The 25,263-nt window shown below is 41.0% G+C and overlaps 3 protein-coding genes across 4 annotated transcripts; 2 read left to right on the forward strand and 1 right to left on the reverse strand.

Annotated features, from left to right (window-relative positions):
- Nucleotides 1-1,956: 1,956 nt before the first annotated feature.
- Nucleotides 1,957-7,007, forward strand: LOC134656542 (uncharacterized). The gene is made up of 4 exons (XM_063512101.1): nucleotides 1,957-2,190; nucleotides 3,602-3,747; nucleotides 4,239-4,389; nucleotides 6,903-7,007. Exons 1-4 carry the CDS (start codon nucleotides 1,957-1,959, stop codon nucleotides 7,005-7,007), a joined length of 636 nt encoding a protein of 211 aa, XP_063368171.1.
- A 910-nt stretch (nucleotides 7,008-7,917) lies between these two features.
- LOC134656498 (serine/threonine-protein kinase RIO2) lies at nucleotides 7,918-17,470 on the reverse strand. The gene is made up of 10 exons (XM_063512058.1): nucleotides 17,328-17,470; nucleotides 17,108-17,249; nucleotides 16,645-16,813; nucleotides 15,381-15,483; nucleotides 14,757-14,863; nucleotides 13,855-14,046; nucleotides 12,885-13,056; nucleotides 12,203-12,346; nucleotides 9,811-10,107; nucleotides 7,918-8,083 (listed from the first exon to the last, which is right to left on the reverse strand). The coding sequence occupies exons 1-10, from the start codon at nucleotides 17,391-17,393 to the stop codon at nucleotides 7,937-7,939; spliced, it is 1,539 nt and encodes a 512-aa protein (XP_063368128.1). The 5' UTR covers nucleotides 17,394-17,470; the 3' UTR covers nucleotides 7,918-7,936.
- Nucleotides 17,471-17,761: 291 nt separating this feature from the next.
- On the forward strand, nucleotides 17,762-24,454 carry LOC134656334 (omega-amidase NIT2). 2 transcript variants are annotated; one of them, XM_063511849.1, is made up of 7 exons: nucleotides 17,762-17,948; nucleotides 18,860-19,006; nucleotides 20,094-20,278; nucleotides 21,284-21,452; nucleotides 22,470-22,566; nucleotides 23,184-23,320; nucleotides 24,339-24,454. In XM_063511849.1, the coding sequence occupies exons 1-7, from the start codon at nucleotides 17,846-17,848 to the stop codon at nucleotides 24,422-24,424; spliced, it is 924 nt and encodes a 307-aa protein (XP_063367919.1). In that variant the 5' UTR covers nucleotides 17,762-17,845; the 3' UTR covers nucleotides 24,425-24,454. The 2 variants fall into 2 exon arrangements, with proteins under 2 accessions (XP_063367919.1, XP_063367920.1); XM_063511850.1 differs by having other exon boundaries at nucleotides 17,762-17,858.
- The last annotated feature ends 809 nt before the right edge of the window (nucleotides 24,455-25,263 follow it).

The following is a 25,263-nucleotide window of genomic DNA, read 5'->3' on the forward strand; positions in this document are numbered from 1 at the left end:
TTGTATAAGAGTAGGTACTATTGTAGCATTATGAAAATGAAATATATATATCTATATATATTTCGTTTTCATAATGCTAGAATACTCTTATGGCTCCTCTACACGATGGCCCAGCGTCGGCCACTCCAAGGGACGCATTTATGCGTTAGAGGGAGCAAGTGATATTGCTATCTCATTCTACCGCATGGCTGCGTCCCTTGGAGTGACCGGCGCTGGCCCATCGTGTAGAGGAGCCATTATACATATTTATGACAATTAATCGTACATCGCCAAACGAAATGGAAAAACGTGACTGAATGAATCGGGGTGACAGATAAGTACTACGAAGAGTTACGTGACTATTTTCATACGTTGTTTAAGTTTCTATTGGCGTGTTTTATCAACCATTGTCATCTTAGCTAGGCCCCCAGGAGCTTAACACAGTGGCAGAAATAAGAACGGAATGGAGATTACTCAAATGACTAAAATTATGATGATGATGTTAACTACAAGCTTTTTAAGTACTAAATACAATTGAACTGTATGCCTAGCACAGGAGGGGCGCGACAGTATCTCACCTGCGAGATAAACTACCTGAGAGGGACCTGTCTTTCTCTCTAAGGTACATAACAGGTAGTCTATCATCTCGCAGGTGAGATACTGTCGCACCGATCATGTAGGTCCTTACTAGCCCGGTTGGCTCTATGTACATATAAAAATAATTTATATACTTCACAGAATGTTTAAATTTGTACATATCTCTCAATTTACTTGTTTGTTAACCTTAACAATGATAATATGGGGTCACTCACACCCACAAGCTTATCATGCCCAGGAAAAGTTTGCCTGCAGGTTTATCAACTTATGAAGTCAACGAAATTTCACCCAAACATTAGAGGTGAAATTGAGTGAATTAAGTTCTCATAGGTATAATAATAAGAGTCACACGACCGACCGTTTTAGCGGCGGGTTTTACATTGAAAACGAATTTTATTTCGTCTCTTGCAAATATATTAATGTGTAAGATCGTGATTTGTATCGTTTATTTTATTGAGATGTGGAATAAAGAGTATTGTATTGTACCTACTTGTATTTTGAGCAGATAAAATTTTAGGTTATGGGCTAAATTATTGGGGGTTAAATTAAGGTTCTACGTTACAATTATATAGGTACCAGACAAAATCAGTGTTATTAAAACAGACTAAGTAGCCTAGTCATATTCCTAACCTATCACTAAATTACAATTATTACGACATTTTCAAGGATTTCAATATAGGGACAATTAAATTTGCTATGGTATGTGGATGTATCTATAATGGTAGCAAACATTTTTCGTTAGGTGTCAGTATGTTTGTTGTGTGCCACTTTCCTACCTAATTAAGTGCCTAAAATAAAAAAAAGTTTTATTAAGTGCGCCAATACACTACTATCGCAATATTCTCACCTATGGAAGGTATGTTTACCTAAATGCAGACAACCAAATCACATAATCATCCTAATCTAAATTATGTGATCGACGATCATACGTCATTAAAAAGTTATCAGAAATTCATTAGTATCAAATGCCACACTCAAAGTTTACATCATTTTGGCCTTCATTTTACGTTCACCATATTTGTCTATTCGCTAAAATAAAAACACCGAATATCACGTATACCTATTCTAAAAAACGAAAAAAATAACAAGTCGGCCGAAGATAAACTTTTTACACCTGGAAAGTAATAAATAGAAAATTTCGTGTACCGACCCCAAATAATATGTCGAAAAAACTGCCAGTTTAAAATTAAAACAATTGAATACAACACTGCATATCGCACAACTCTGACTAGTGATGATAGCAGTAAAATCACATCGTTACAAGATCAATACAGTGAGCGGTAGCAGAGACGGGCATTGTTTCTGGGTCTCCCAATTGACCGAATCAGCAGAACCTTGCAGCTTTTCTCTAATATTATATCACCCAAAACTCTCATAGACATGTACTTATTACTATCAAAGCTCTTGCCCCTATTCTTCCACCTTCCACTGGTGATGTCACGCGCCGCCGTAGCCCCAACACACTTATTCCTGAGCCGTGTAGGCCCGTGCGCCGACGCCTACAAGATGCCGGTCAGGGTGTCCGAGCTGAGCATCATGCGCCGGTTCTACGACTTCATGCTGTCGGGGCAGCTTAATATTACTGGGAACTTCAGTGATGGCTGGGATGTCAAGGTTTGTTGTTTTCTTCAAGGTTATGCATTTTTACCAGAGATGTACAAAATGGTTTTAAAAAAGCATTTAAATACAAAATGCAAAATACTTTTCAGATTTACTATTTCAAATGCAAAATACCAAATAGTTTTGCGTTTTGTATTTCAAATGCTAAATGCAAAATAGGTATTTTCAAAATACTTTTTCAAAATAAAATACCTTTTGACCAAATCTCAGATATTTTTATTTATTTTAGGTATATATTTATCATGAGAATAGCCATAGAATAGATAATGTTCGTCATTTTCGTTTCACATTGACACTAGTCAGACATAATAGCCAGTTTAGACTCTCGTGGCTCGCAAGCTCGTCGAGCTAATATAATTTAAACACTAACGGCACGGTTTATAACCGAATGACAAGCCGAATGCGAGTGTGTCGAGGCGAGCCACGAGACGCGCCGCGAGCCGAGCCGTGAGTCTAACCCCCAATTTAGACTCTCGCGCGAGCCACGAGACGAGCCGCGAGCCGCGCCACGAGACGCGAGTGTAAGCGGTGGGCTCGTGGCTCGTCTTGTGGCTCGCAAGCTCGTCGAGCTAATATAATTTAAACACTAACGGCACGGCATAAGGTTTATAACCGAATGACAAGCCGAACGAGAGTGTAAGCGGTGGACTCGCGTCTCGTGGCGCGGCTCGCGGCTCGTCTCGTGGCTCGCGCGAGAGTCTAATTCGCCTATAAACGGCTATAAGGCGCGCATGGCTAGCAGACGCCTCTATCGGTCAAATTCGGCAATACAAGCGTCATTCGTTCATTTCATTTTGTTTGACTGGTAATGTTGGCTAAACTTAATCACAAAGTATTTTGCATTTTGAAATGAATATTAAAAATGCAAAATACATCTCGAAAAGTATTTCAAATAAAATACAAAATGTTTTTTACTAAAAGGCATTTAAATGCAAAATACAAAATAGGTATTTTGCATTTTGTATTTGCATTTTAAATAGAAGTATTTCAAATAAATCGCATCTCTGATTTTTACCATAGTAAAATGTCCATATGCATTTGTGGTGATAGGGAAGATGGGCAGTCGGACCAAGCTGGGGAGTAGGGTTCTATTTACTTAATACCTATTATTGCTACTTAGTACCTTAAAAAAAGCGCACAAAAAACCAAACCAATAACATCTAGTCAAATAACCCACCATCGAGTCATTCACGCAGAAGTTCCCAACACGTTTGCGCTGCGTTTCCGCGTTGAATCGTAATAGATCCTTTGCACCAGGAATGAACCGGAGCGGGGATCAAGTCCCCTCTCTCGCAAGCGACTTAGTACCTTCTGAACCTAGTGAAATAAAGATATGTTATATATTATATACTATCTACAGATAGAAAAGAACAGTAACGAAATACATCATGCACTTACATTTTAGGCAACGATGCAGAAATGCGCAGACATACGCAACACCGACACATGCGACCACTACCGGTCATTCACGGTCGTCTCTGGCGGCTGCAGCGGCGAGAGTTTGCCAGGTTTCGACCTCTACAGCATGTTCTTCCACTACCTGAGTCCCAAGCGAGTATCTATTCCTACTAGTCACATGAACATCGCTTACGCAGTTGTTGCACTCTAGCTCGTGTTTATATATTAGTTTGCCAGGTTTCGACCTCAACAAAATGTTCTTCCAATGTCTGCATTAGTCCCAGGCGACTACCTACCGGTCAGAAGAACTTCATCAATTTCTGTCGATCACGGAGATTGCACCATTTGCACCAGTAGGTAGGTAGCGAAAGAATTTGATATAGAGTACTTATTTACAGCAAATTGTTTTACTACCTGAGCTCCAGACTACCAGTTTCGAGTAGTTCAGTTCAAGTATCTATTAGGTAATAACTAGGTAGCCCGTCTCACAAAGTTTCCAATCGACACATGACCATACCGATCGTTCGCAGCGGGGATGTACCCCCTGTACCTATCAGTCACAGGACCACTACCGACGTGACACCTATTCCTTCAAATAAGCACCAGAACCCGACGTTCACATTTACATTTTAATTCACTTTCAGAATGAGTTGCCCAATAAAACCCGGACAGTACCGCATTGAGAACTACCCGTTCTTCACGGAGGACAACTACCTGGCCGTGACGGAGGCTAAAATATCCACCAGTGTGTTCGGGTACACGGTGCGGCTAGACGGCTATAGCGAATCAGAGCAGGTGAGCCCATTATGCATTATGGTGTCTCATTAGAAGTGGTGGGTCGGTTGCTATCTTCTTTGCTAGAGTACCATCGCGAACACTATGTTACTGAACTGGCAGTTCGTAAACCTTATTACGAAAGGCATAAGGTCCACAGATGGGACATGGGACAGTTAAGAGTGTTGCTGTTTGCACGACTATGCTAAAGGGCCTACCGCCAACATCGAAAAATCGTTATCTGCCTCTCTATCGCTCTTGCGTATTCGAGCGATAGAGATAACGATTCTCTATTTTTCAATTTTGGCGGTAGGCCCTCTGCTCTGCACCGTAATATGACGATAATAGTCGCGCTCCCACATTTTGCTTAAACATCTGCCAATGCAGTGGCATCCAAAAGATCGGTGTGTTCAATAAAGCGAGGCGATTCTTTACTCCGGGGCAAAGACTGCTGTTATATAAGTCGCCAGTCGGACCCCATATAGAGCACTTCTGTCACCTTTGGGCAGGAGCACCTGGATGCCAGCTTGGACCCTTCGACTCAGTCGAAGATCCCAAACACACAAGCGATATTGAACCTTTAAAGCCCTTGGTCTTTCCGTGACCACAGCTGGTGCAACTCAGCTGAAACGCCGGAATTAAAGGTAAAAACAATGAAATTATATCGCGTTAGACCCGTTTGTGTAATTAAATATGTCTTTAAAGAGATACTTTGCCTCCTTGTGTATGTTTTTACCGCTTGTTCAATGGAGTGTGCTCTGAAAAATTGTTTGACATGATGCCAACGGCCGCTTTATGTTGCCGCACCGCTCGCCGTCGGCAGGATATATTCATCCTCAAACCCTCTAGGGTTACCCTATCAACCTAAATGGTCGCGCTTTATCCGGTTTAAGAGGAATTTCCTTCCACGGACGCTCCCGATGTGAAATGAGCTCCCTGCTGAGGTTTTCTCGACGGTATGAAGTTCTTCCAAAATTGTAGTTTTTAAAGGGTCGGCAACGCGCGTGTAACACCCCTAGAATCGCTGGCGTTATGGCCGGGGGTGGGCCGTGTGCTAGACAATACATAATATAAAGAAAACATAAAATAACATTGAAGTGCCACGAAATGACCTCATCTCAGCATGTTGCTGGTGGCTTCCAGCGCTGATCTTCCGATGAGGCCATCAAGTGAAAAAAATACATTATATAAAAAATATATACGAGGGGTGTTCAAAATATTCTCGGTATGAGAATGAAAACAAACAAGTACGAAAAGTTTGATATTTTTATTTATCAATATACTCCCCCCCTATGTTCATACACTTAAAAGATCGATCAATTATTTTTTTTAATCCCTCGTAAAAATATTTTTTATCTTTCGTGTAAAAATGCTCCTCCACTGCCGCCTTCAATGCTTCATCGTCAGAAAATTTATTTCCACGCAGATCCTTTTTAAGATTGGGGAGCAAAAAGAAGTCGCTGGGGGCTAAGTCCGGACTATACGGTGGGTGAGTAACAGTTTTAAACCCACATTCAACAATAGCTGCCTTGGCAATATGAGCAGTATGGACGGGGGCGTTGTCATGCAGAAGCAGAATACCTTTGGTTAACTTTCCTCGCCTCTTTTCTTTAATTACATCCTTTAATTGACGTAGAATGTTAGCGTAGTACTGTCCTGTGATATTTACACCTTTTTCTTTATAATCGATTAGTAATACTCCTTCACAATCCCAAAATATCGTGGCCATGACCTTGCCAGCTGAAGGGATGACCTTGAACTTCTTGGGATGAGCTGAACCCTTAATGTGCCACTGCATGGACTCTTGTTTACTCTCTGGGTCATAATGATGAACCCAGGTTTCATCTCCAGTAACTATTCTTTGCAGCACCTCATCAGGATTTTCACCGCACAGGTCAATAAAATCGGAACAACAAGCTACACGCATGTCTTTTTGAAGCCGAGTCAGCATTCGCGGAACCCATCTTGCACTTACTTTTGACATATTAAGATGGTCATGTATAATATCATGTACGGTACCAATAGAGAGATTGGTTACTTGTGCTATAGATTTTACCTTCACTCGACCATCTTCCAATATAAGTTTTTCCACTTTATCAATATTTTCTTGTGAAGTAGCTACTACAGGCCGGCCAGGTCTAGGGTCATCTTCAATACTCTCCCTTCCGCGTTTAAACTCGCTTGACCACTTTTGAATGGTAGATAAAGAAGGAGCAGACTCACGGTAAACACAATCCATTTCCTCTTTTATGGTTTTTTGATTTTTACCCTGTTTTGTCAAGAATTTTATCACGCATCGATGTTCTAATTTAGTTAACATTGTCAATTCGCACATGATGTTCATGTTTGTTCAGCAATTGCAGAAAAACAAAAGACTATCTCGGTTCGAATTATACTTTTTTTTAATGACAATGAATAAACCTTAGCGGCCAGTAACGAAAGAAATTTTAGAAGAGGTCGTAAGATATCAATACCGAGAATATTTTGAACGCCCCTCGTATATAAAAATACAGTTTTGACGTGCTCTTGTACAGATACTGTGCGTGGAGGCGTACCTGCGCTTGCTGTACCTGCGCGAACACAACTGGCTGGACCTGGAGGCCGCCGCCACAGACCCACCGCCCACCGAGGAAGACTAGCTCCAAGCAATCTTCAATTCGCTTGCCTTTGTCCCATTTACTTGGATACTGGAGTCTTTCTTCTATATACCTCTCTGTCGCCAATGATCTCATCATTCACATGCCTTCTTTTCATATGATCTCTTACACAGCTCATTTTCCCTGGTTTGCCTTTCCCACATTAATTCCTAATACCGTCTGACTTTCATCCCACCATATCACATGCCCGCTACGCAAGGAGTTTGCTCTTAATTTGGTGGGGTAAGAAAAAGGGGCAAAAGTAACGCTCGTAGGGAAAATAAACAGTTAGAAATACTTAAAAATATAAAAACTTAATTAAATGATAATTAAACTAATGCATAAATAAAATTAACTTAAAAATTCTTACGTAGAAAGACTTTCCCCAAGCAAACGTACTTTGTGATTTTGTCACGTGTCATCAAACCTAATGTTCTCTAATCTCTACTGTGTACAAGTCCGCTCTTGCCTCTTTATTTCTAACATAATCTGCCTTACATCACAGAATAAATAATAGTACTAGGTACAGAAGATTCACTCTCTAACAAAACGCGTCTATTACGACAGATATGACCGCCAGGTGGCGCAAGCGCGAGCAGGCATCCGTTCTATAGAGGTGCGCGGCAACTACTATGACTAGACACCAAAATTGGTGTGGGCACAGAATAAATAATAGTACGTCTGTTACGATCAGCACAGATATGGCCGCTAGGTGGCGACAGCGCCACGCGCGGCTTATGGCTAGCCACCAATATTGGTGTGGAACGTATGTACTTTTAGCTACCTGTAGCAAAGCGACGAAATCGCGGAGTGAGCCACGCCTGGTGTGGGCTGCATTCACTTGTAGGTACTTGTAGGAACGCGACGAAATCGCCTGCTTACATCTAGTGTGTAATAAAACTACAAAGTCTACAATATAGATATATTAACCCTCACTCCGCCCACCCCCAGATGCCGTGGCTCTCTCTGACCGTCTGTCTGTTCTCTCGTCTCTGGCGCGTGACCGCACTCGCCTCTCCCTTGGCTATTGCTTTCTTCCTCTCTGTCCTCTTCTGTCTGATTTCTAGATTCTTCTTTACCTGTTAAAAAATGAAATTAATTATTTTATTACCTGGCCAAGACAAAATGGCTAATTCAAATTGCAAAATGCAAATATTTAGGAATCGTTAAAAATTATCCATCCCTATTCACTTGGTCTTGTTTGTCCCAACTTGGTCTTGTTTATACGTGATTAAGTTTTTTTAGGTAATAAAGTGAATGAATAATTCGTATTAGAGAGGTAATCTATATATAGAAACGTGAAAGACCTGACTGACTTAAATCAACGCACAGCCCAAACCGCTGGGACTAGAAAGTCCAAATTTGGCAAGTAGGTTCCTTATAAGGTCTAGGGGTCCACTAAGAAAGGATTTTTCAAGATTCATCCCCTAAAGGGGACGTGCGAAGCCGCGGGCAAAAGCTAGTTAATTATACAAACGCTTAAGTACGGTTCCATTGTTTTCCTCGAGTTACAGAGGTTATAAAACAATACGTCTATTTTTACGAGTAATAGAGGTGAAATTTAGAATAGAATAGAATATAATAGAATATAATTTATTCGTAAGCCCAGACAATACATAATATGAAAGAAAACACAAAATAAGATTAAAGTGGCACGAAATGGCCTCATCTCAGCATGTTGCTGGTGGCTTGCAGCGCTGGTCTCCGATGAGACCATCAAGTGAGCAGAATCACGGAGGGTAACAGACAAGAGGAGAAAGACATCAAATAACGTACAGTGAACAAATAGTAAAATAAAAGTTACACAGACGGAAGATACAACATTTCATTTTTCGATGGAGATAAGAATTGTACTGAAAAACAATAAAGGGAATTGTTGGTTACTTCGTTTTAACGAGGTTAAATATTACGAGGTAATGAGGTTTAGGCCATAATTGAAAGGAAAAGAATAGTTATTTACGATACAAGTGCGGAAAGTAGGAAATTCGCAATGAGCGGCGATTAATTAAAACACGACCGAAGGTATTCAAATCGACACGAGTTGCCAATTACCCATTCGCACGAGTATCGTACAGCGTTTTACAGTACATATGGCACTTTAAACTTTCGACATACGCACGGAAAGTGCTCATTCCCACACTAGTGCGGAAAAGTAGCTCCATGTAAACTGTAATAGTATTTTATTTCGTGATGATTTTGCTTTTGGTTCGAGTTATCGATGTTCAACTGTATAATAAACTGATAATGATAGTATCATAGTTCTGGGCAGGGATGTTGCGAATATCCGCATCCGCAATCGCGGAACTTCCGCATTATTTTCAACATCTGCATCCGCATAAAATCGATGCGGATTTAATGCGGATGCGGATGTGGAACAGTTCGGTACAGGAACGTCTTAGCATCGGCGTAAGTGCTAGACTGCTAGGTAATTTAGTAATTAGCCAAAAAACCTATTAGAAATTAGCAGTCAAGCGTGAGTGGGACTTAATGTACGGAACCCTTGGAACGCGAGTCCAATTCGCACTTGGCCGGTTTTTTAAATAAAAATTACTAAAATGTAATATTTGACGTTTTTATGTACCTATCTTGACATCCGCATCCGCATCCGCATCCGCGGATGTGAGCCTTTAAAAATCCGCGGATGTCAAAAAATAGGCATCCGCAACATCCCTGGTTCTGGGGCCTATTTCTCAAACGGTATTAGACTAATATTAATAGTCCACGAACTGTCAAATCGTATGGGTTACTATGGCAACACACTAATAATATTAGTCTAATACCGTTCGAGAAATAGGCCCCTGTTTACCTGCTGTTTCACCACCTCCGGCGCTATCGTGCTAGCCGACGTATACGACCGCATGGACCTCACATCCGACAATGCCTTCTCAACCATAGCCAACCGGTACTTCTGCGAGTTTCTATCCAGCTCTGTGAGCTTATCGTCTTCTTCTGTGAGCTTGTCTTGATCTGTGAGTTGATCTTCTGTGAGCTTGTGTTCTGTGACTGCGATGAGTTGTGGGGGCTCGTCTTGGATTTCTAGGGATACTGTTTTGTGGGTGAGGCGTTGTATGGATGTTTCGTCGTTTTGGATCGAGTCCTCGACCTGTAACAAACATATAGCGTTATACAACTTTTTATTAGTAAGTAAGGATAACCGTGTATGTAGTGAGCACTTACTTATTTTTCGGAGCCCGTCGTTAACCCGATAATATTATGAGCGTTGCTAACTGGCGCGGACGCGTGCGACGGATTTTACCTACAATGGCACCCGCGTGCATGCGCCCGCGAACTTTGCCTTTCTTGTATAGCATTGGAATAGCGATACATGAAGTTGTAGGTAAAAGGATATTCAAATTATGTACTTATAGATGTGGTTTGTAGGTACCTTAGTTATTTATTTGAACTGATATCACCATTTCAAAAGCATACAATTTGAATTTGACAATTTAAATTTAGGTTTGAAAACGCTAGCCGCTAAGTTAATATATCGACTCGTCACGGGTTTGACAAATTGTAAGTGGTATGTCACGTATAAATCGGAAACTGTCATCATCCCGCACACTTGTCGTCAGTCCCACGTGCACTGATTAACAGAGCTCTAAAGTCTATTTTTTAATTCCGTAGACTGAAATGACAGTTAATAGTATGAACATGAAATGTCATTTCATACTATTAACTGTCATTTCAGTCTACCGAATAAAAAAATAGACTTTACGTCTCTGTGATCCGCAATATATATGACACCGTAAGATTGTGAACCCGTCAGTTTATAATCTAACGTAGGTTAGGTTAGGTTAGATTATAATCTCCCTACCGTCAGTTTATAATGTAACTAGCGAGATTATAATATGACGAGTGTTTACAATTTTACGGTGTCATATACAAGGCGAGCTGCGGCATGTACGACAGGTGTTGGAGAGGAATGGGTATGGTTGGAGACAGAGCCAGCGGGCAGCAGGTTCGTCATCGGTTCGAAGGAAGCATACAGCGGACAGAGCACCTGCTTACCTACCGTACATTAAGGGAGTGACGGATGAAATTGGACGCCTATTACGCCGGAGGTTTAGCATTAGCACAATCTTCCGTCCTCATATAAAAATTAGAAGTGTGCTGCGCTCTCCAAAGGACAAGGATCCGCTGGGTAACCCGGGCATCTACGAGATACCATGCGATTGTGGTAAGTCCTACATCGGAGAAACCAGACGCAACGTGTCCACTAGACTCGTAGAACACATACGGAGTGTAAAGAAGATGGACTGCAGCAACTCCGCAGTGGCAGAGCACGCCCTGGGTACAGGCACGTCGCACAATCTTCGATTCGACAAGGCAATACCACGTAAGATACGTGAAGCGATCGAGATTGGGCGGCGCCCTAATTTCAATCGGGATAGCGGCTGGGCTGTGCCGCCAGCATGGAAGCCTGTGATTCCTTAGCAGAATACCAGTGAGTGTTGTGACAGTGTAGTGGACATAGTGAGTTCGTGCTGTGTATCGCTACAAGTGTTAGGTGACCAAAGCCCAAAGACACCACTATGCCCGCCTACAATAACAGCGGAAGACCTCGCCCCCAACCGTTTACTCGGCGCGCGCGCAGCGTGCGACGCGGCGTGCCGCAGTACGCGATACACGGCCGTCGTGAACGCTGCTCGCACTGTAAGTGCTTGAGAAAGGAGACCTAGGCTCTCCGAAACATGTCGCGCGAGTGACTAAAAACAAGTGAGTCTAAACCATGAATCTAGTATAACTGGATTGGGCATGAGTGGTGGGGATAACTGACAGAACGGGATAGTCTTATGTATCTTTCAGTAGGAGTAGCAGCGAAAGCGCTATTATTGTTTGTCCTTGTCACAGTCTCACATCTTGTTTTATTCCCCACCGTAAATTGACCACCGTGATTGGTCGAATTCATTTGTTGCCCACCATAACAAATAAATTCGACCAATCATAGCGGCGCAATGCGACGCTATCATTGGTCGAATTTATATGTTTTGTCCCTCACGGAGGCACGCGTAGACCACTTCTATAGGATGCTACCTTCTATGGTCTAAACCGTAAAATTATTCAATGTTAGCATGTCTCACAACAGTTTAAATTCGATTTTCGGAAACTGTACTTTAGTTAATAAAAAGGGATATACTGTGCTGCCCTCTACAGATCACGCACGCTCCGTAAGGATAGGGTAATTTTTGAACGTTCACCTGTTTCCTAAGTGCGGCTAATTCTTCTCCATTGTATTTCTTGTTGTCGTAAGCTGTGTCCTGTGTGCTATCTGAATGTTTCGTTGTCTGTGCGTCGTTTTCGGAATCTTCGTCGTCGCTCACTTGTAGACCTATACCAAGTTCCTGTGAAGACGAACAATGGGTTGAGTACATTGAAACCGAATAAACCGATGCTCGTGATTAGGTGGGTTAATCAACTTTGTCTTGTCACACGTTGCTATGGTTACGGTCTCCTGAGTCACTCTTAAAATTCTAGGTTTTTCGTATTTAAATGAACCAAACTTGCATTTTATAACTATATAAGACCTTGGGTTCCTATGGGTCGAAGTGTATCCGCAAGGGCCCCCGAAAACAATAAGATATTAAGACCTTTCCACAATGGGACATCTACTGAGCATGTTAGTAGAACATGGTACAGCAGTTCTTCTAACAATCTATGCTACTATTGTCTCCTCGCTGATGGGACAGAATAACAACAAGAAATAGTTGATTGACCCAGGTACTTTTAGTGTGAATTATAAGTACGATATCTAAAATGCATTACATACTTGTTTTCGCCTCGAACCCCGAAGTTACCTAGCACTATCGTTCCTGAAGATCGAGAGTTCAAATCTCGACGATGCATTTTAACAGCAACTCTTTCCATAATAAAATGTTTTACCTCCAACAACTCATCGTCGACATCCCTGGCTCGTTTGTAGCCCGAGCATGCGACCTCCTTGTCTAGCTCGTCCTCTCGCTCTAGGTCGCTGAAGCGCGGGTACAGGGTGCTCTCGTAGGCGAAGCGCTTTTTGAAGAAGTCTCGGACGCAGCGGACGTCGCGGTCGAAGTATCTGGAAACAGGAATACCATTGTTCAATCCACATATGCCCATAGTCGTAACCCACTTGAAAATACTCGCTTAGAAGAGTTCAGTTCAGTTCAGACAAATAACTAGTTAAGAAAAGGATATGTTGAATCACAGTTCTACATTGGGATGCTCCGTAGACACCATTTGCGGGAAATCTAAGATGATTGGTTTCCCTTCCGGAATGAAATGAAATGAAATCTTTTATTTCAGGCAACTAGTGGCCCATACATAAATACCTTAAAAACTAGCATACATATTATAAAAATATAACTAAACACTAAAAAACACATTATGATTGCGATGCATTACGCAACCCCGCAGTGTCAGGGAACCGGCCGCGGAACCGCCGAAACTTGACACCGTTCGGGCAAAACTCCTCCTTGGTGAAGGTCGATAGATGTTCAGTCGGAACGGTCACCACAAACGAATTAAAATTCGCATTGTATCGAGATTCCAACTTCGCTACCCTCAGGATGAATCCGGTTTTTGCTTTCACATACTTTACGATATCATCGACCTTCGTAAGGTAGTGCAGACGGGACACATACAGCAGCGCGTCGACGGTGTTGCAGGACGCAGCAAATGGTTGGGAATAGTTGGAATGCTCCCGGTACTGAGTTTGTATGGGGAGAACCGGGAATTCCCGTTTCCGGTACTGTATAAGTATAGAAAACCAGAACCGGGAGCCCTCCCTATTCCTCATCAATCATGACTCGAAGTCTCCGTGGATGGTGTTATGCGACCCGACGTTATGCAACCTTGTTATTATACTTGTTCTCACAGTTCAGCATTAGCGTGCTCCGTAGACACCATCTGCGGGAAGTCGATGATGATCGGCTTTCCCTCCTCGTCGATCATGATGTTAAACTCGTTGAAGTCTCCGTGGATGACGCCGCAGTTGCCCAGGCGCACCACCAGCGACATCAGCTCGTCGTACAGCGCCGGCACATCCGGGACGGAGCGGACTTGGGTGCTGCAATTATTAAAATCATTAGCCAACTGTCGGCACTTCGGCAGCCCTTTAAAGTGGTCAATTAAAATGTCACATTGATTTGTTTATGATATGATACGACCGTATTGTACGAGTATTTAATAACAAAACAAATTAAGTTTTTGATATTTTAAACTGACCACTTTAATGTACTTTATGTTAGATTTTTTTTTTTTTTTTATGTTTTATTGGTATTCAGGAAAACAACAGCCGTTTATATAAGTATAACCAATTATAACTAACAATAAGACATATTAATGCTTACAGACATTGAGTTAATCTACTAAAAAGATAGTTTATTCAAGAAAAAACTCTAGTTATATATGTAAGAAATCCGCAACGCAGCCTTCGTCCGGTGGCTACAAATGCAAATCAGCAACATGCTTCGTCCCAAACATACCAAGGATGATATCCGCAACAGGCTTCGTCATTATAATGTATGTAGGTTAGAAACTGTTCATGTTAACGCAAAATCTAGTGTCAGTAGTGTCAAAATCAGTTCAGTGCGGCAAACCAGTATATGTATATTATAAAATCACGTTTAGAAATAGCGAAAGTGATAATTCACCTAACTATACCTACATCATTCTAAGAATTTGTATAGTTTGGAACAATCAAGTTTTACAAACGATAGTTAAAAAGGTCTTTTTTTTAAATAGATAATGATTTCCATAAAAGTCATAGATACTTACAGAGGCCCTCCTCGCACAAGGTCCATGACCACGCAGTGTCGGTTGAAGTCCACGGGGCGGGGCACGGGGAACCCGCGTTCATACAGGGCCTTCATGTATGCAAACTCCTGTGATTGCAAATATATTATGTATCAGTTTAAATTTCCATAGTATAAAGGTTCCATCTTTGAAACTTCTTTTTGCAATTTTTTGGCAAAAAATTTAAGACAGGATATTTTGAAAGTAGGTTTTTTTTTGAGAAAGGATTTTCTTGATCAGTTTCAGTTTCATTTTCATTTATTTTGTTAAACATAGGTCGATAGGATCGATCAATTTGTGTAAGATAGGCCAATATTTTTACTACATTGAATCTCTGAACTTTGCAAGAGGTCAAAGCGTTTATCAAAAATATAAAAAAACAGAAATGTGCTAGTGCAGGGTGGAGGTAGATGGGTTAGGTAGGGCTGCACCGTCATTGAAACCGAAGAAATGTTGGCGGAATTTGAATCTGTGCCGTGTCCCACGGATATACACATGCTGGTGGCTCAGATTATCGAAATCATAATTTTGGATCTTAGCCAGCCCATTACTACACTAAGGGATCTGTCATTGCTAGAAATTGAATTTTAAGCTAAGGTAATTTACCTTGGTGGCAGAGATGCGCGACAGGTACAGCCAGGAGGCGCGGTGGCGATGCGCGTGGTAGTCGCGCTTGTCTTTGACGTTGCGGAAACATGTGCGGCCCAGCCTGCAGGATTTTACAAGATCAACACACTAGAACAGAGGTCACCAATAAATTTGTTCAGTCCAGTTTTTAAAATAAAATTACCACCACGGTCCAATTCTACTCGAGTCCATTTCTACTGTCTGGATCCGGACCGCGGTCCGCCATTTGTGATCCCAGCACTAAAGCATGAGTATACTGTTGCTGAAGTTGGGAAGGCATATCACGAGCTTAAGAAAGCCCGTTGCACCTCTGGGGTGCCTCAGCATATTAACCATACAACATGATTTATATATGCTTCATCTTAAATAAACAATGTGTATAATTGCATGAATTCTATAGTAATTTAAGGGAGCGTTCGAGTATTACGTAACGAATTTGGAGGGAGGGGGGGGGGGGTCTTGTAAAACGTTACGATGCGTTACAGGGGCGGGAGGGGGGGTTTGAACTACGCGTTACGTAACATTGTTTTTTAGCCCTTCAGAACTTTTCGCCACTTTATGGCACTTTACGCCACATAATTGTGGCCTTTAGGTAAAAAAATGGTAACTTGGTGGTTACGTAACGTTTTACTAGTGGGAGGCCGGAGGGGGGGTACAGAAAAATGTTACGGCTCGTTACATGGGGGGGGGGGGGGGGGGGGAATATCCAAAAATTGCGTTACGTAATACTTGAACGTAATCCCTAAATTGTATTTTTTCCTTATTTACTCGTAATGCATGTTAATTATAAGATGTATTTTTTTGAAAAGATTGTCCTGGTCCTGCCGAGTCTGTTGCCGGTATTGGGATATTTGGGATACCCTACCCCAATTGAGGAGGGATTTAAATCTTCTCGGGCCAGAGGTGTAGGGTTGGAGCCGGTGTAGCTTTATTTGACGTTCATAAGCAAATTGTAATATGCCTACCTGAATAAACTATCTTTTATCTTTATCTTTAATGGATGCCCACAAAGTAGCAGAGCTGATGGCCACTGATACAGTATAGATGGACAAATCTATTATTAAATATTAAGCAGTTAATCTAGCAATGATTTTTTGTTTAATTTTATATTACCTATAGTTTCTTAGCTAAGTAGTTATTATTGTTCTGGTCTGGTCACAAAAAATATTTAGTGACCATAAGTTAAGTGAAGAGGACAAGATAATTTGATATGAAATAACTTTCTAACAAATTCAGAACTTACCGATGCAACTTCAAGCATAGTGGGTTATGATCTTCATCAGCAACCGTGTAAATGTTGGACTCTTTGCCCACACCAATCTGGTTGCCGAATGAGGCAATCACCTTCCTGTTGGTTAGTGCCTTGAGCGCGAGGTAGTCATAGCCAGCATTGGTGAGTCGGTAACCATCATCTGTCAAGGAAATTTTTAAAATCAGCAATTTATAGCTCTATTGCTTGGGTACCCTGTTACTAAATTAATCAAATAAATGTTATAGGACGATTTTACACATATGCAGTCCCAGTGTTACTGACTTCTAGTGGCAAACGCTGCACCAGTCAGCAGTTTTATAAATGTCTGTAACATCCTAAGGCTTAATTGATGCCCTCCGGATGTACATATGTTGTATCAATTTCATATGTTAGATTATTTATTGCTATCATGCTGTATGCTGCCCAGAGTTCCAGAGCGAGCTCTGTAACTTACAGTGTTTGCCTCGCTCGTACGTCAGCAACCTATGTTTACACAACTCCTTCATTAGTTTGTGTACTCCGCCGTGGCGGAGATTCGCAATAGACGCCACAAGCGAACCCGGCACCAGCTCGTGGTTCTTCATGCCCATTTCCACCTAAAACGACACGTAAATTAGTAAGGTTAGGGATAATGTGGACCAATCACTGAATTTCACTTTGAGCTCAACACATACCGCGGTCAACACGCGGAAGTCCTCCCCCGTCAAATAACGTAAAATTGCTACGTCCAGTTTCCCCATTTTGAACTGGAATGCGATGTGGGGAAAATTAATATAAATACACAACCTTTACAGCGTCATGTGTTCAAGAAAGAAAAGAACCATGGAACGAACTGACACTGACAAGTTGACAACTGACAGTGACACTAGTGACAATAACAGCAGTAGCGTTTAGTTAGCGCTTAATATTTGAATCACAAAATACATAAAGTAATTTACATTTTGTTATTTATTCACATGTGTAAAATTTCTTTACTATACACGTACAAAAATATATATTATATATTTAATTACTAAAAACACCGCGCCAGTTCTGCAAGTCGAACAGCTGTTCAGCGTTTAGTTTAGCTGTCATTGTCACGTCAGCCGGCCGAGTAATTAATGTCATTATTTGTAGTTGTCTTGTCTCGTTGCCGAGTGATCGTGCAGGTTTCAAGAAATATCGTGGTGGTAACGGAATTCATTACTCTATAATGTTAAAACGAGGTAATGATTCTTCCGATGATAGTAATGAGGGTACCTTCACTGACGCGGTCCACCCTCGGTTTTTACAGAAACCCCCTAAAGTTCTTCGCGGTACAGTATCAGTATTTATACAATTAATTCGTATAACTATAATGTATGCGCGCTTATAAATTACTATTAAGATAAATTCTCTATTATTGGATTAAATCTCCTTTTTCTAAAACCCACTTTCGATTAAGTAACTATGTATTTAAGTCTATTAAAAAAAAAATATGTATACCTATCATTATTATGTCAGTACTGATAACAGGCTTAATTAATACATGATAACATTGTTGACTTCTTCCACTCGCATGAATATAACTATTTAATGCCTTTTAAATGCTTCTTTATGATACTTAGAATAAAGTTATTTTACTCTTACAATAAAGTTTCTGATGCATAGATACAACTAACCACAAACTTGTTATTTATCACCATCATACAAAAAACAAATTATGAAACGAGAATCCTCGTATTATTCTGTTCTTCTATACTTTTAAAATAATGTAAAACAGGGAAGGTCAGATGGCAGTCACTATTGTAAAAACTAGTAACTGTAAACTGTTTGACCTGGGGCCTATTGCATAACATTTTACAACTCGTAATACAAGCGGACGCCTCTTTTCATTCCCTTTTATTAGAAAGAGACTTCCGCTTGTATTATGAGTTGTAAAATGTTATGCAATGGGTCCCTGGTCTTTCGGCAGATGAAAAAGCCATAATACTTATACACCATAGATTTCATTATATCCAATTAAAAATGTTACCGACCATTTGTATCTATACATTACAGTCATATCATTAATTGAATGATCACATTAACTTTTTTTTAAATACCTCAAGTAAGAGACTACATACATACATAATTATTATCTCTGCAATCAGAAGTTTTGAAAATCCTCATATTATTTGGGATTTAGTCCACTGGACCAATCCCATTTTACTTTTAATTTAGTTAAGTATTCCCCACATTGCTTCAGGGTTCAAGATTGCCTTGGTCCAACTGGCAGTTGGTCCCGACAAAAGCAAGAACATTGCGCGGGCAGTGGAGGAAATCCACCGCGCTAAGCAGGCCGGCGCGCAGCTGGTGGCCCTGCCAGAGTGTTTTAACTCACCATATGGCACTAGTAAGTGTAAGGTAGATCTCCTAAATTATCTGTCCTTTTGAACAGGCAATATTTTATTTGTTTGACCCTTAACTTAAGGCCTAATAAGATACACTTGTAAGTTTTACTTAAGTAGGGATAAAGCTATTTGTTAGAATGAGATAACGATATCATAGAGAAATAAGTAAGACAAGAGTGCTCACTCCATACATCAGTTCAGACTATTAATTTCAGTGTCTACATCTAGCATCGAGTAGCGGAACTATCAGTACTGCTACTTGACAATAGATGTAGCACCGACCGGAAAGTCTTATCTCAACAGCATAAGATTTTCCGGTCGGTGCTACATCTATTGTCAAGTAGCAGTACTGATAGTTCCGCTACTCGATACTAGATGCTTATAGTCTTTTTGGTACTAAAACTGATGTATGGAGTGAGCACTCTATGTATTTTTTTCTCTATGACGATATTCATGATATATGTCTGTAGAGTGTAGTCTGTAGTATAGCGGTGTCCCTACTTACGTAAGTAAAACTTACAAGTGTAAAGGCCGCCTAACACAAAAAGAGAAATTAGTGAGTTCAATAAGCCTCCTTGGTACTTAAAAATTCGTATAAAAGAAGGTCACAGGTCAAATTTTTGTATGTTGTCCAAGGGTAAAAAAACACTTATAAAATATCATTTAGTGTACTGTGCTAATACCAAGAAGTGAGCGCTACTGTAAACTATAAACATGTGTAATTGTGTATGTCGCACAACCCTTCAGATTTCCAGCAACTTTTTTGTAAACACGTTTGTCTTGAATGAAATTGCTTCAAAGAATTAATAAACATGACTACGTGCGTGCGTGTCGGACCGCAACCGGACCGGATCAAGGAAGCATACAAAAAAGAATTATTCTAGAGAGAATACACTAATTTAAGTAACTTAATTTGTGTCCTCATAGTATTCTAGTCTAGAGAGCTCTTTGGCAGAATAGAATGCCGCTCTACAATTTAAGCTCCTGTCTGCGGCTTATATTTCCTATATTGCCAAAATACGGTACAATTTACAAGCTCATTATTATGTCACGATTATATAAAATACTAGGTATATTCTTGTCTTTCAGAGTTCTTCGAGCAATACGCGGAAGAAGTCCCCGTGGGGGAGACGTCCCGGGCGCTCTCAAAGGCGGCAGCGGAGGCCGGCGTGTGCGTGGTGGGAGGCACCGTGCCCGAGCGGTGCGGGGAAAAGCTGTACAACACGTGCACCGTGTGGGACGCGCGCGGGAAACTTCTGGCGCAGCACAGGAAGGTATATGAAATACTAGCTTTTGCCCGCGACTTCGTCTGCGTGGAGTTAGTAATTTGCGTAGCTTTTATTTTTACCCAATCTGCTTTTTAACGATTCCCCATACAAACTTCCATCCCCCTTTTCACCCCCTTAAAGGGAGATTTTTGGGATAAAAACTACCCTATGTCCTTTCCCGGGACTCAAACTATCTTCATACCAAATTTCAACTAAATCGGTTCAGCGGTTATTGATTGCCCATACAAATTTCCACCTCCTTAAGGGGTGAGTTCTGAGATAAAAGGTATCCTATGTCCTTTCCCGGGTCTCAGACTATCTTCATACCAAATTTCAACTAAATCGGTTCAGCGGTTTAAGCGTGAAGAGGTAACAGACAGACACACTTTCGCATTTATAATATTAGTATGGATTTATACGTACAGTTTGGATAACAATCGGTGTCATTGGGACTTCATCGTCTCTCTCCCACATCTCAGCTGCTGCTGCCGAGCTACAGGCCCCGTAGACACCAATCGCTAACGATCCGTAGCGAACGAAACGCAACTGTCACTGTCACACTAATATGGAAGAGTGATAAAGAGACAAAGCGATTCGATGGCGAAGCGCAGTCGATTATCACCTTGGCTAGGTCGCCTGGTCCGCCTTCCGTCCACTTTGCACAGTCTTCAGCATCCCCTTTTGTTAATGTTAAACTATTAGTGCACACAAGATTCCTCGCCATGTCCAGCCAGAACCTTCAAGGGTGTGTCTTTTCATCATCGTCATAATATCAGCCGAAAGATGTCAGTTTTCTGTCATATGTGTACCTCAAGAATTTGAACAATGACTATTTGTGAGCTGCCTTCTTCCAACGGTTCTCTATCTGTCGCGCCTGAGGCAGTTTTTACGTTTTTTCTTTACTTTAATAATTTAGAAACGAGGGGAGGGCTTTACCCATAATATTAATAAAAAAAAAGATATTTTTCGGACAATTCTGCTGTTAAAAAAAACCTATCTTTTCGTATCCAGATGCACCTCTTCGACATCGACATTCCAAATAAGATAACGTTCAAAGAATCCGAAGTGCTGTCAGCTGGCGACCAGCTGACCACGTTCGAGGTGCACGGCGTGAGGATCGGACTCGGCATCTGCTACGACCTGCGGTTCCAGGAAATGGCACACCTTATGGCCAACAAAGGTAAGAGATCATCGTCCACAATGAAACGGACCATTTGTAAATACACAGTTGGTCAAGCAAATCTCTTCAGTAGAAAAAGGCGCGAAATTGTAATTTTCTATGGGACGATATCCCCTACATTATTCAAGTTTGCCGCCTTTTTCTACTGACAAGATCTGCTTGACCAACTATTTTATAATTATGATGTCTTAACTTTTTAGGGTTCCGTACCTCAAAAGGAAAAAAACCGGCCAAGTGCGAGTCGGACTCGCGCACGGAGGGTTCCGCACCATCAACAAAAAATAGAGCAAAACAAGCAAAAAAACGGTCACCTATCCAAGTACTGACCCCGCCCGACGTTGCTTAACTTCGGTCAAAAATCACGTTTGTTGTATGGGAGCCCCACTTAAATCTTTATGTTATTCTGTTTTTAGTATTTGTTGTTATAGCGGCAACAGAAATACATCTTCTGTGAAAATTTCAACTGCCTAGCTATCACGGTTCGTCAGATACAGCCTGGTGACAGACGGACGGACGGACGGACTGACGGACGTACGGACAGCGGAGTCTTAGTAATAGGGTCCCGTTTTTACCCTTTGGGTACGGAACCCTAAAAATGCAACCCTTATAGGATCACTTATTTGTTGTCTGCGTGTCAAGCCCGTTTATCTCGGGAACGCGTGGAGGTATCGAGTTGAAATTTAAACCATAGGTATACTCAACTCGGGTCCCTTGAAGCTGTGAAACATAAGACTTCTAAGTTAACGTAAAAAAAGATACTCCCGTTTATGCCGCAGAAAGCATATGTATCGACATTCAAGGGAATCAAAATTTATAGGGTACTCTCCGTTGACTTAGAACTATGAAATTTGGCAAGTAAATAATATCGTCTTAAACTACAAATAAAGGGAAAAATCTGAAAAGTATAAATGAGTCCGGTTTTTTTCACTTAAACTGATTTTTTTGCTTTACTCTTCCGAATTCTAGATGGCACTGTGTAAAGATTCGACCCTCATTCCCATTTTGTTGTGCATACAGGGTGCTCCCTCCTGATCTACCCGGGCGCCTTCAACATGACCACGGGCCCCAAGCACTGGGAGCTCCTCGCGCGCGCAAGAGCCACCGACCAGCAACTGTAAGTTTTTTTTTTTTAATTTATTGAATAATACAAGTTACATGCATGTTAATATTACAGGACCCATCGTGGGCAAAACCTTGAGGAGGTTTGTGTGCCGATGGGGAGTTCAAGAAAAAGAAATCATGATACATATATCTATCTTATAATAACTAAAATTATTATTATATGTAACTAAGGTCGTTAGATTGCAACAAGTCCATTTTAATAACTTTTTTTATATTTTTCCCGTTTACATATTTTGCTCTAGCATCTTCGGATGCAAGTCGGATAGTAAGTCGGATGTTTATTCTACAATGGGGCAGGCAGCTGTCAATTTAACAATTTTCATTCATTCTCAAAATTGTGCGCCTTTTTCTACTGACATATATGAATTCCAGTATAGGGACCGTGCGCGTTGGAGGGTCTGCCATCTTGTGGCCTGAATCGGAAACATTAACATATCATGTACATTGCCAAATCAAGTATCTACCGTTCTCGTACGATTTTTGTGCATACTACGTTCTGCCATCTTGTGGGCTACATCGGAAGCATAAACTTCACATTTACGCCTCGTGACAAAAATCTGACGGCTCCTATAGTTGATGCACGCTCCCTATAACATTGAACCTTCCCAGTTGGGTGGCGCTAGTGAGCCCGGCGCGCGACTTGTCGGCGGGCTACGTGGCCTGGGGGCACTCCGCGCTCGTGGACCCCTGGGGCGCCGTCGTCGCCACGCTGGATGAAAAGGAAGGCACTCTCACGGGCAATATAGGTGAGTGAGACAGACTTAGGGCTCATTTAGACGGCGCGCGAAATCGTACACGATTTTAGTTACATTGCGGACCATTGAGGTGACATCAATTCAGCCGACCGATCCAATAACGCAATGTAATGAAACTCGCACGGCCATGAAATAGGCAGAGTGCCGGGGTGGAAGGGTTGATTCACCAAACACAGTATACAGGTTAACAGATGTAATGTCTCCCAGCTTGTACACTCTAATCTCCACAATACTTGCTATTCTATCATTATATATAATTATTCTACGTGACAGAAGAGGAAATCCCTTATCGAGTGGAGGCGCAAGATCTACATTAAATGTGCTGATCACTCAATATGCACAGACGTGCTGATATGAGTGTCTGCCTATCGCAGCCCTAATGGGCTCATTTGACGGTGCGAGAACTCGCATGCGAGTTTCATTACATTGCGTTATTTGATCGGCTAAATTGATGTCACTTCAATGGTCCGCAATGTAACTACAATCGTATACGAGTTCGCGCACCGTCTAAATGAGCCCTAAAGGAAAAAACTTGGATCTATATTTTGTTTTTTATCATTAGAAAGAGACTATACGATCTTGACTTGTCTTTTAATCCTTCGGAACTTCAAGATAGTTCTAACGACTTATGACTACCCTGTTTTGCGGTAAACCTATTTAACCATTGCTTTGTTTTCTTAAGTACGCTGTTAAATGGATGGGCAAAACTTAAAACAACACTCCTGTGTGGTAAATATAGATAGACAACCTATAGGAAAAGATCATGCTTTGCAATAAATGGTGCATTGTGCGGTCACACCGATCATGATACCGATCTTCAGTTGTAAATAGTTGACTTTTGACAATTCTGTAACCAAAAAATATATAATGGCGACGGTTAGCGCCATCTAGTTAGGCTGTCAAACTCGGGGGCACCTTTTTTTTGTAAGACACCTCTTCTACAATCAATAACTTTTTGTTATATAATAAAAAGCACGTTATTACATTAACAACCTCCTTGTTTTTTTAGATTTGGATACGGTAGAAGAGGTCAGGAGTCAAATTCCAATTAGAAGTCAAAGGCGGACGGATATCTACGACACCATCGCCAAATAAGTATAATACATTAAAATCTAGACAATATACTCGTACATACGTGAGTATCATTTATTGTACTGGTATATAGTATGTATGTATATATCTAACTGTATGTAGAGAAAGGCCACGCCTCAAATACAACACCTCGTATTTAGAAATTAAATGTCAGTGTAGACATTCAATTCTTTCAATAGGGTATTTGACTGTATTTAAAATAAATCATTTTATACCATGCATGAAATAAAGCACCAGAAGATTAATAAAGAAACGTAGACAGCAGTTATTTTTAGACACAATTTCTATCTTAAAACCCATTAAAAACTATAAAGAGCAGATCATTTGAACGTGACGTCACATGCTAGTGTTTCATATAAATTCTATAGTAGCAAAATCGTTTTGACAGGTTGAAAAAAGAAACTGATTTGACTAGTAGTCAAATACCCTATTGTAAGATCTGTACGACTATAAGCTGTGTATTTATATGTCAAAGTGAGTTCGGTTGGTAAATTCAGATAAATTAAGGACGCTTACATATGTGTGCCAAATTTCAACTTAATTGGTCCAGTAGTTTCGGAGATAATAGGCTGTGACAGACAGACGAGTGATCCTATTAGGGTTCCGTTTTTTCCTTTTGAGGCACGGAACCCTTAAAATAAGACATATACATAAAGCAGACACGCTTATTATATAGATTTTCGTCCATTGCCCCGCCTGTTGCTGTCTCTATTGCACGCGCATAATTATATTGCTGTCCCACCCTTGATGCTGGTTGTCAATGTCACTGTGCGAGCATGACAGCAATATAATAATGCGAGTGCAATAGAGATGTCAACAGGTCAATGTTTGATAATCTATGT

The sequence above is a fragment of the Cydia amplana genome, chromosome 18 (genome assembly GCF_948474715.1).
Source record: "Cydia amplana chromosome 18, ilCydAmpl1.1, whole genome shotgun sequence".
NCBI classification, from domain to species: domain Eukaryota; kingdom Metazoa; phylum Arthropoda; class Insecta; order Lepidoptera; family Tortricidae; genus Cydia; species Cydia amplana.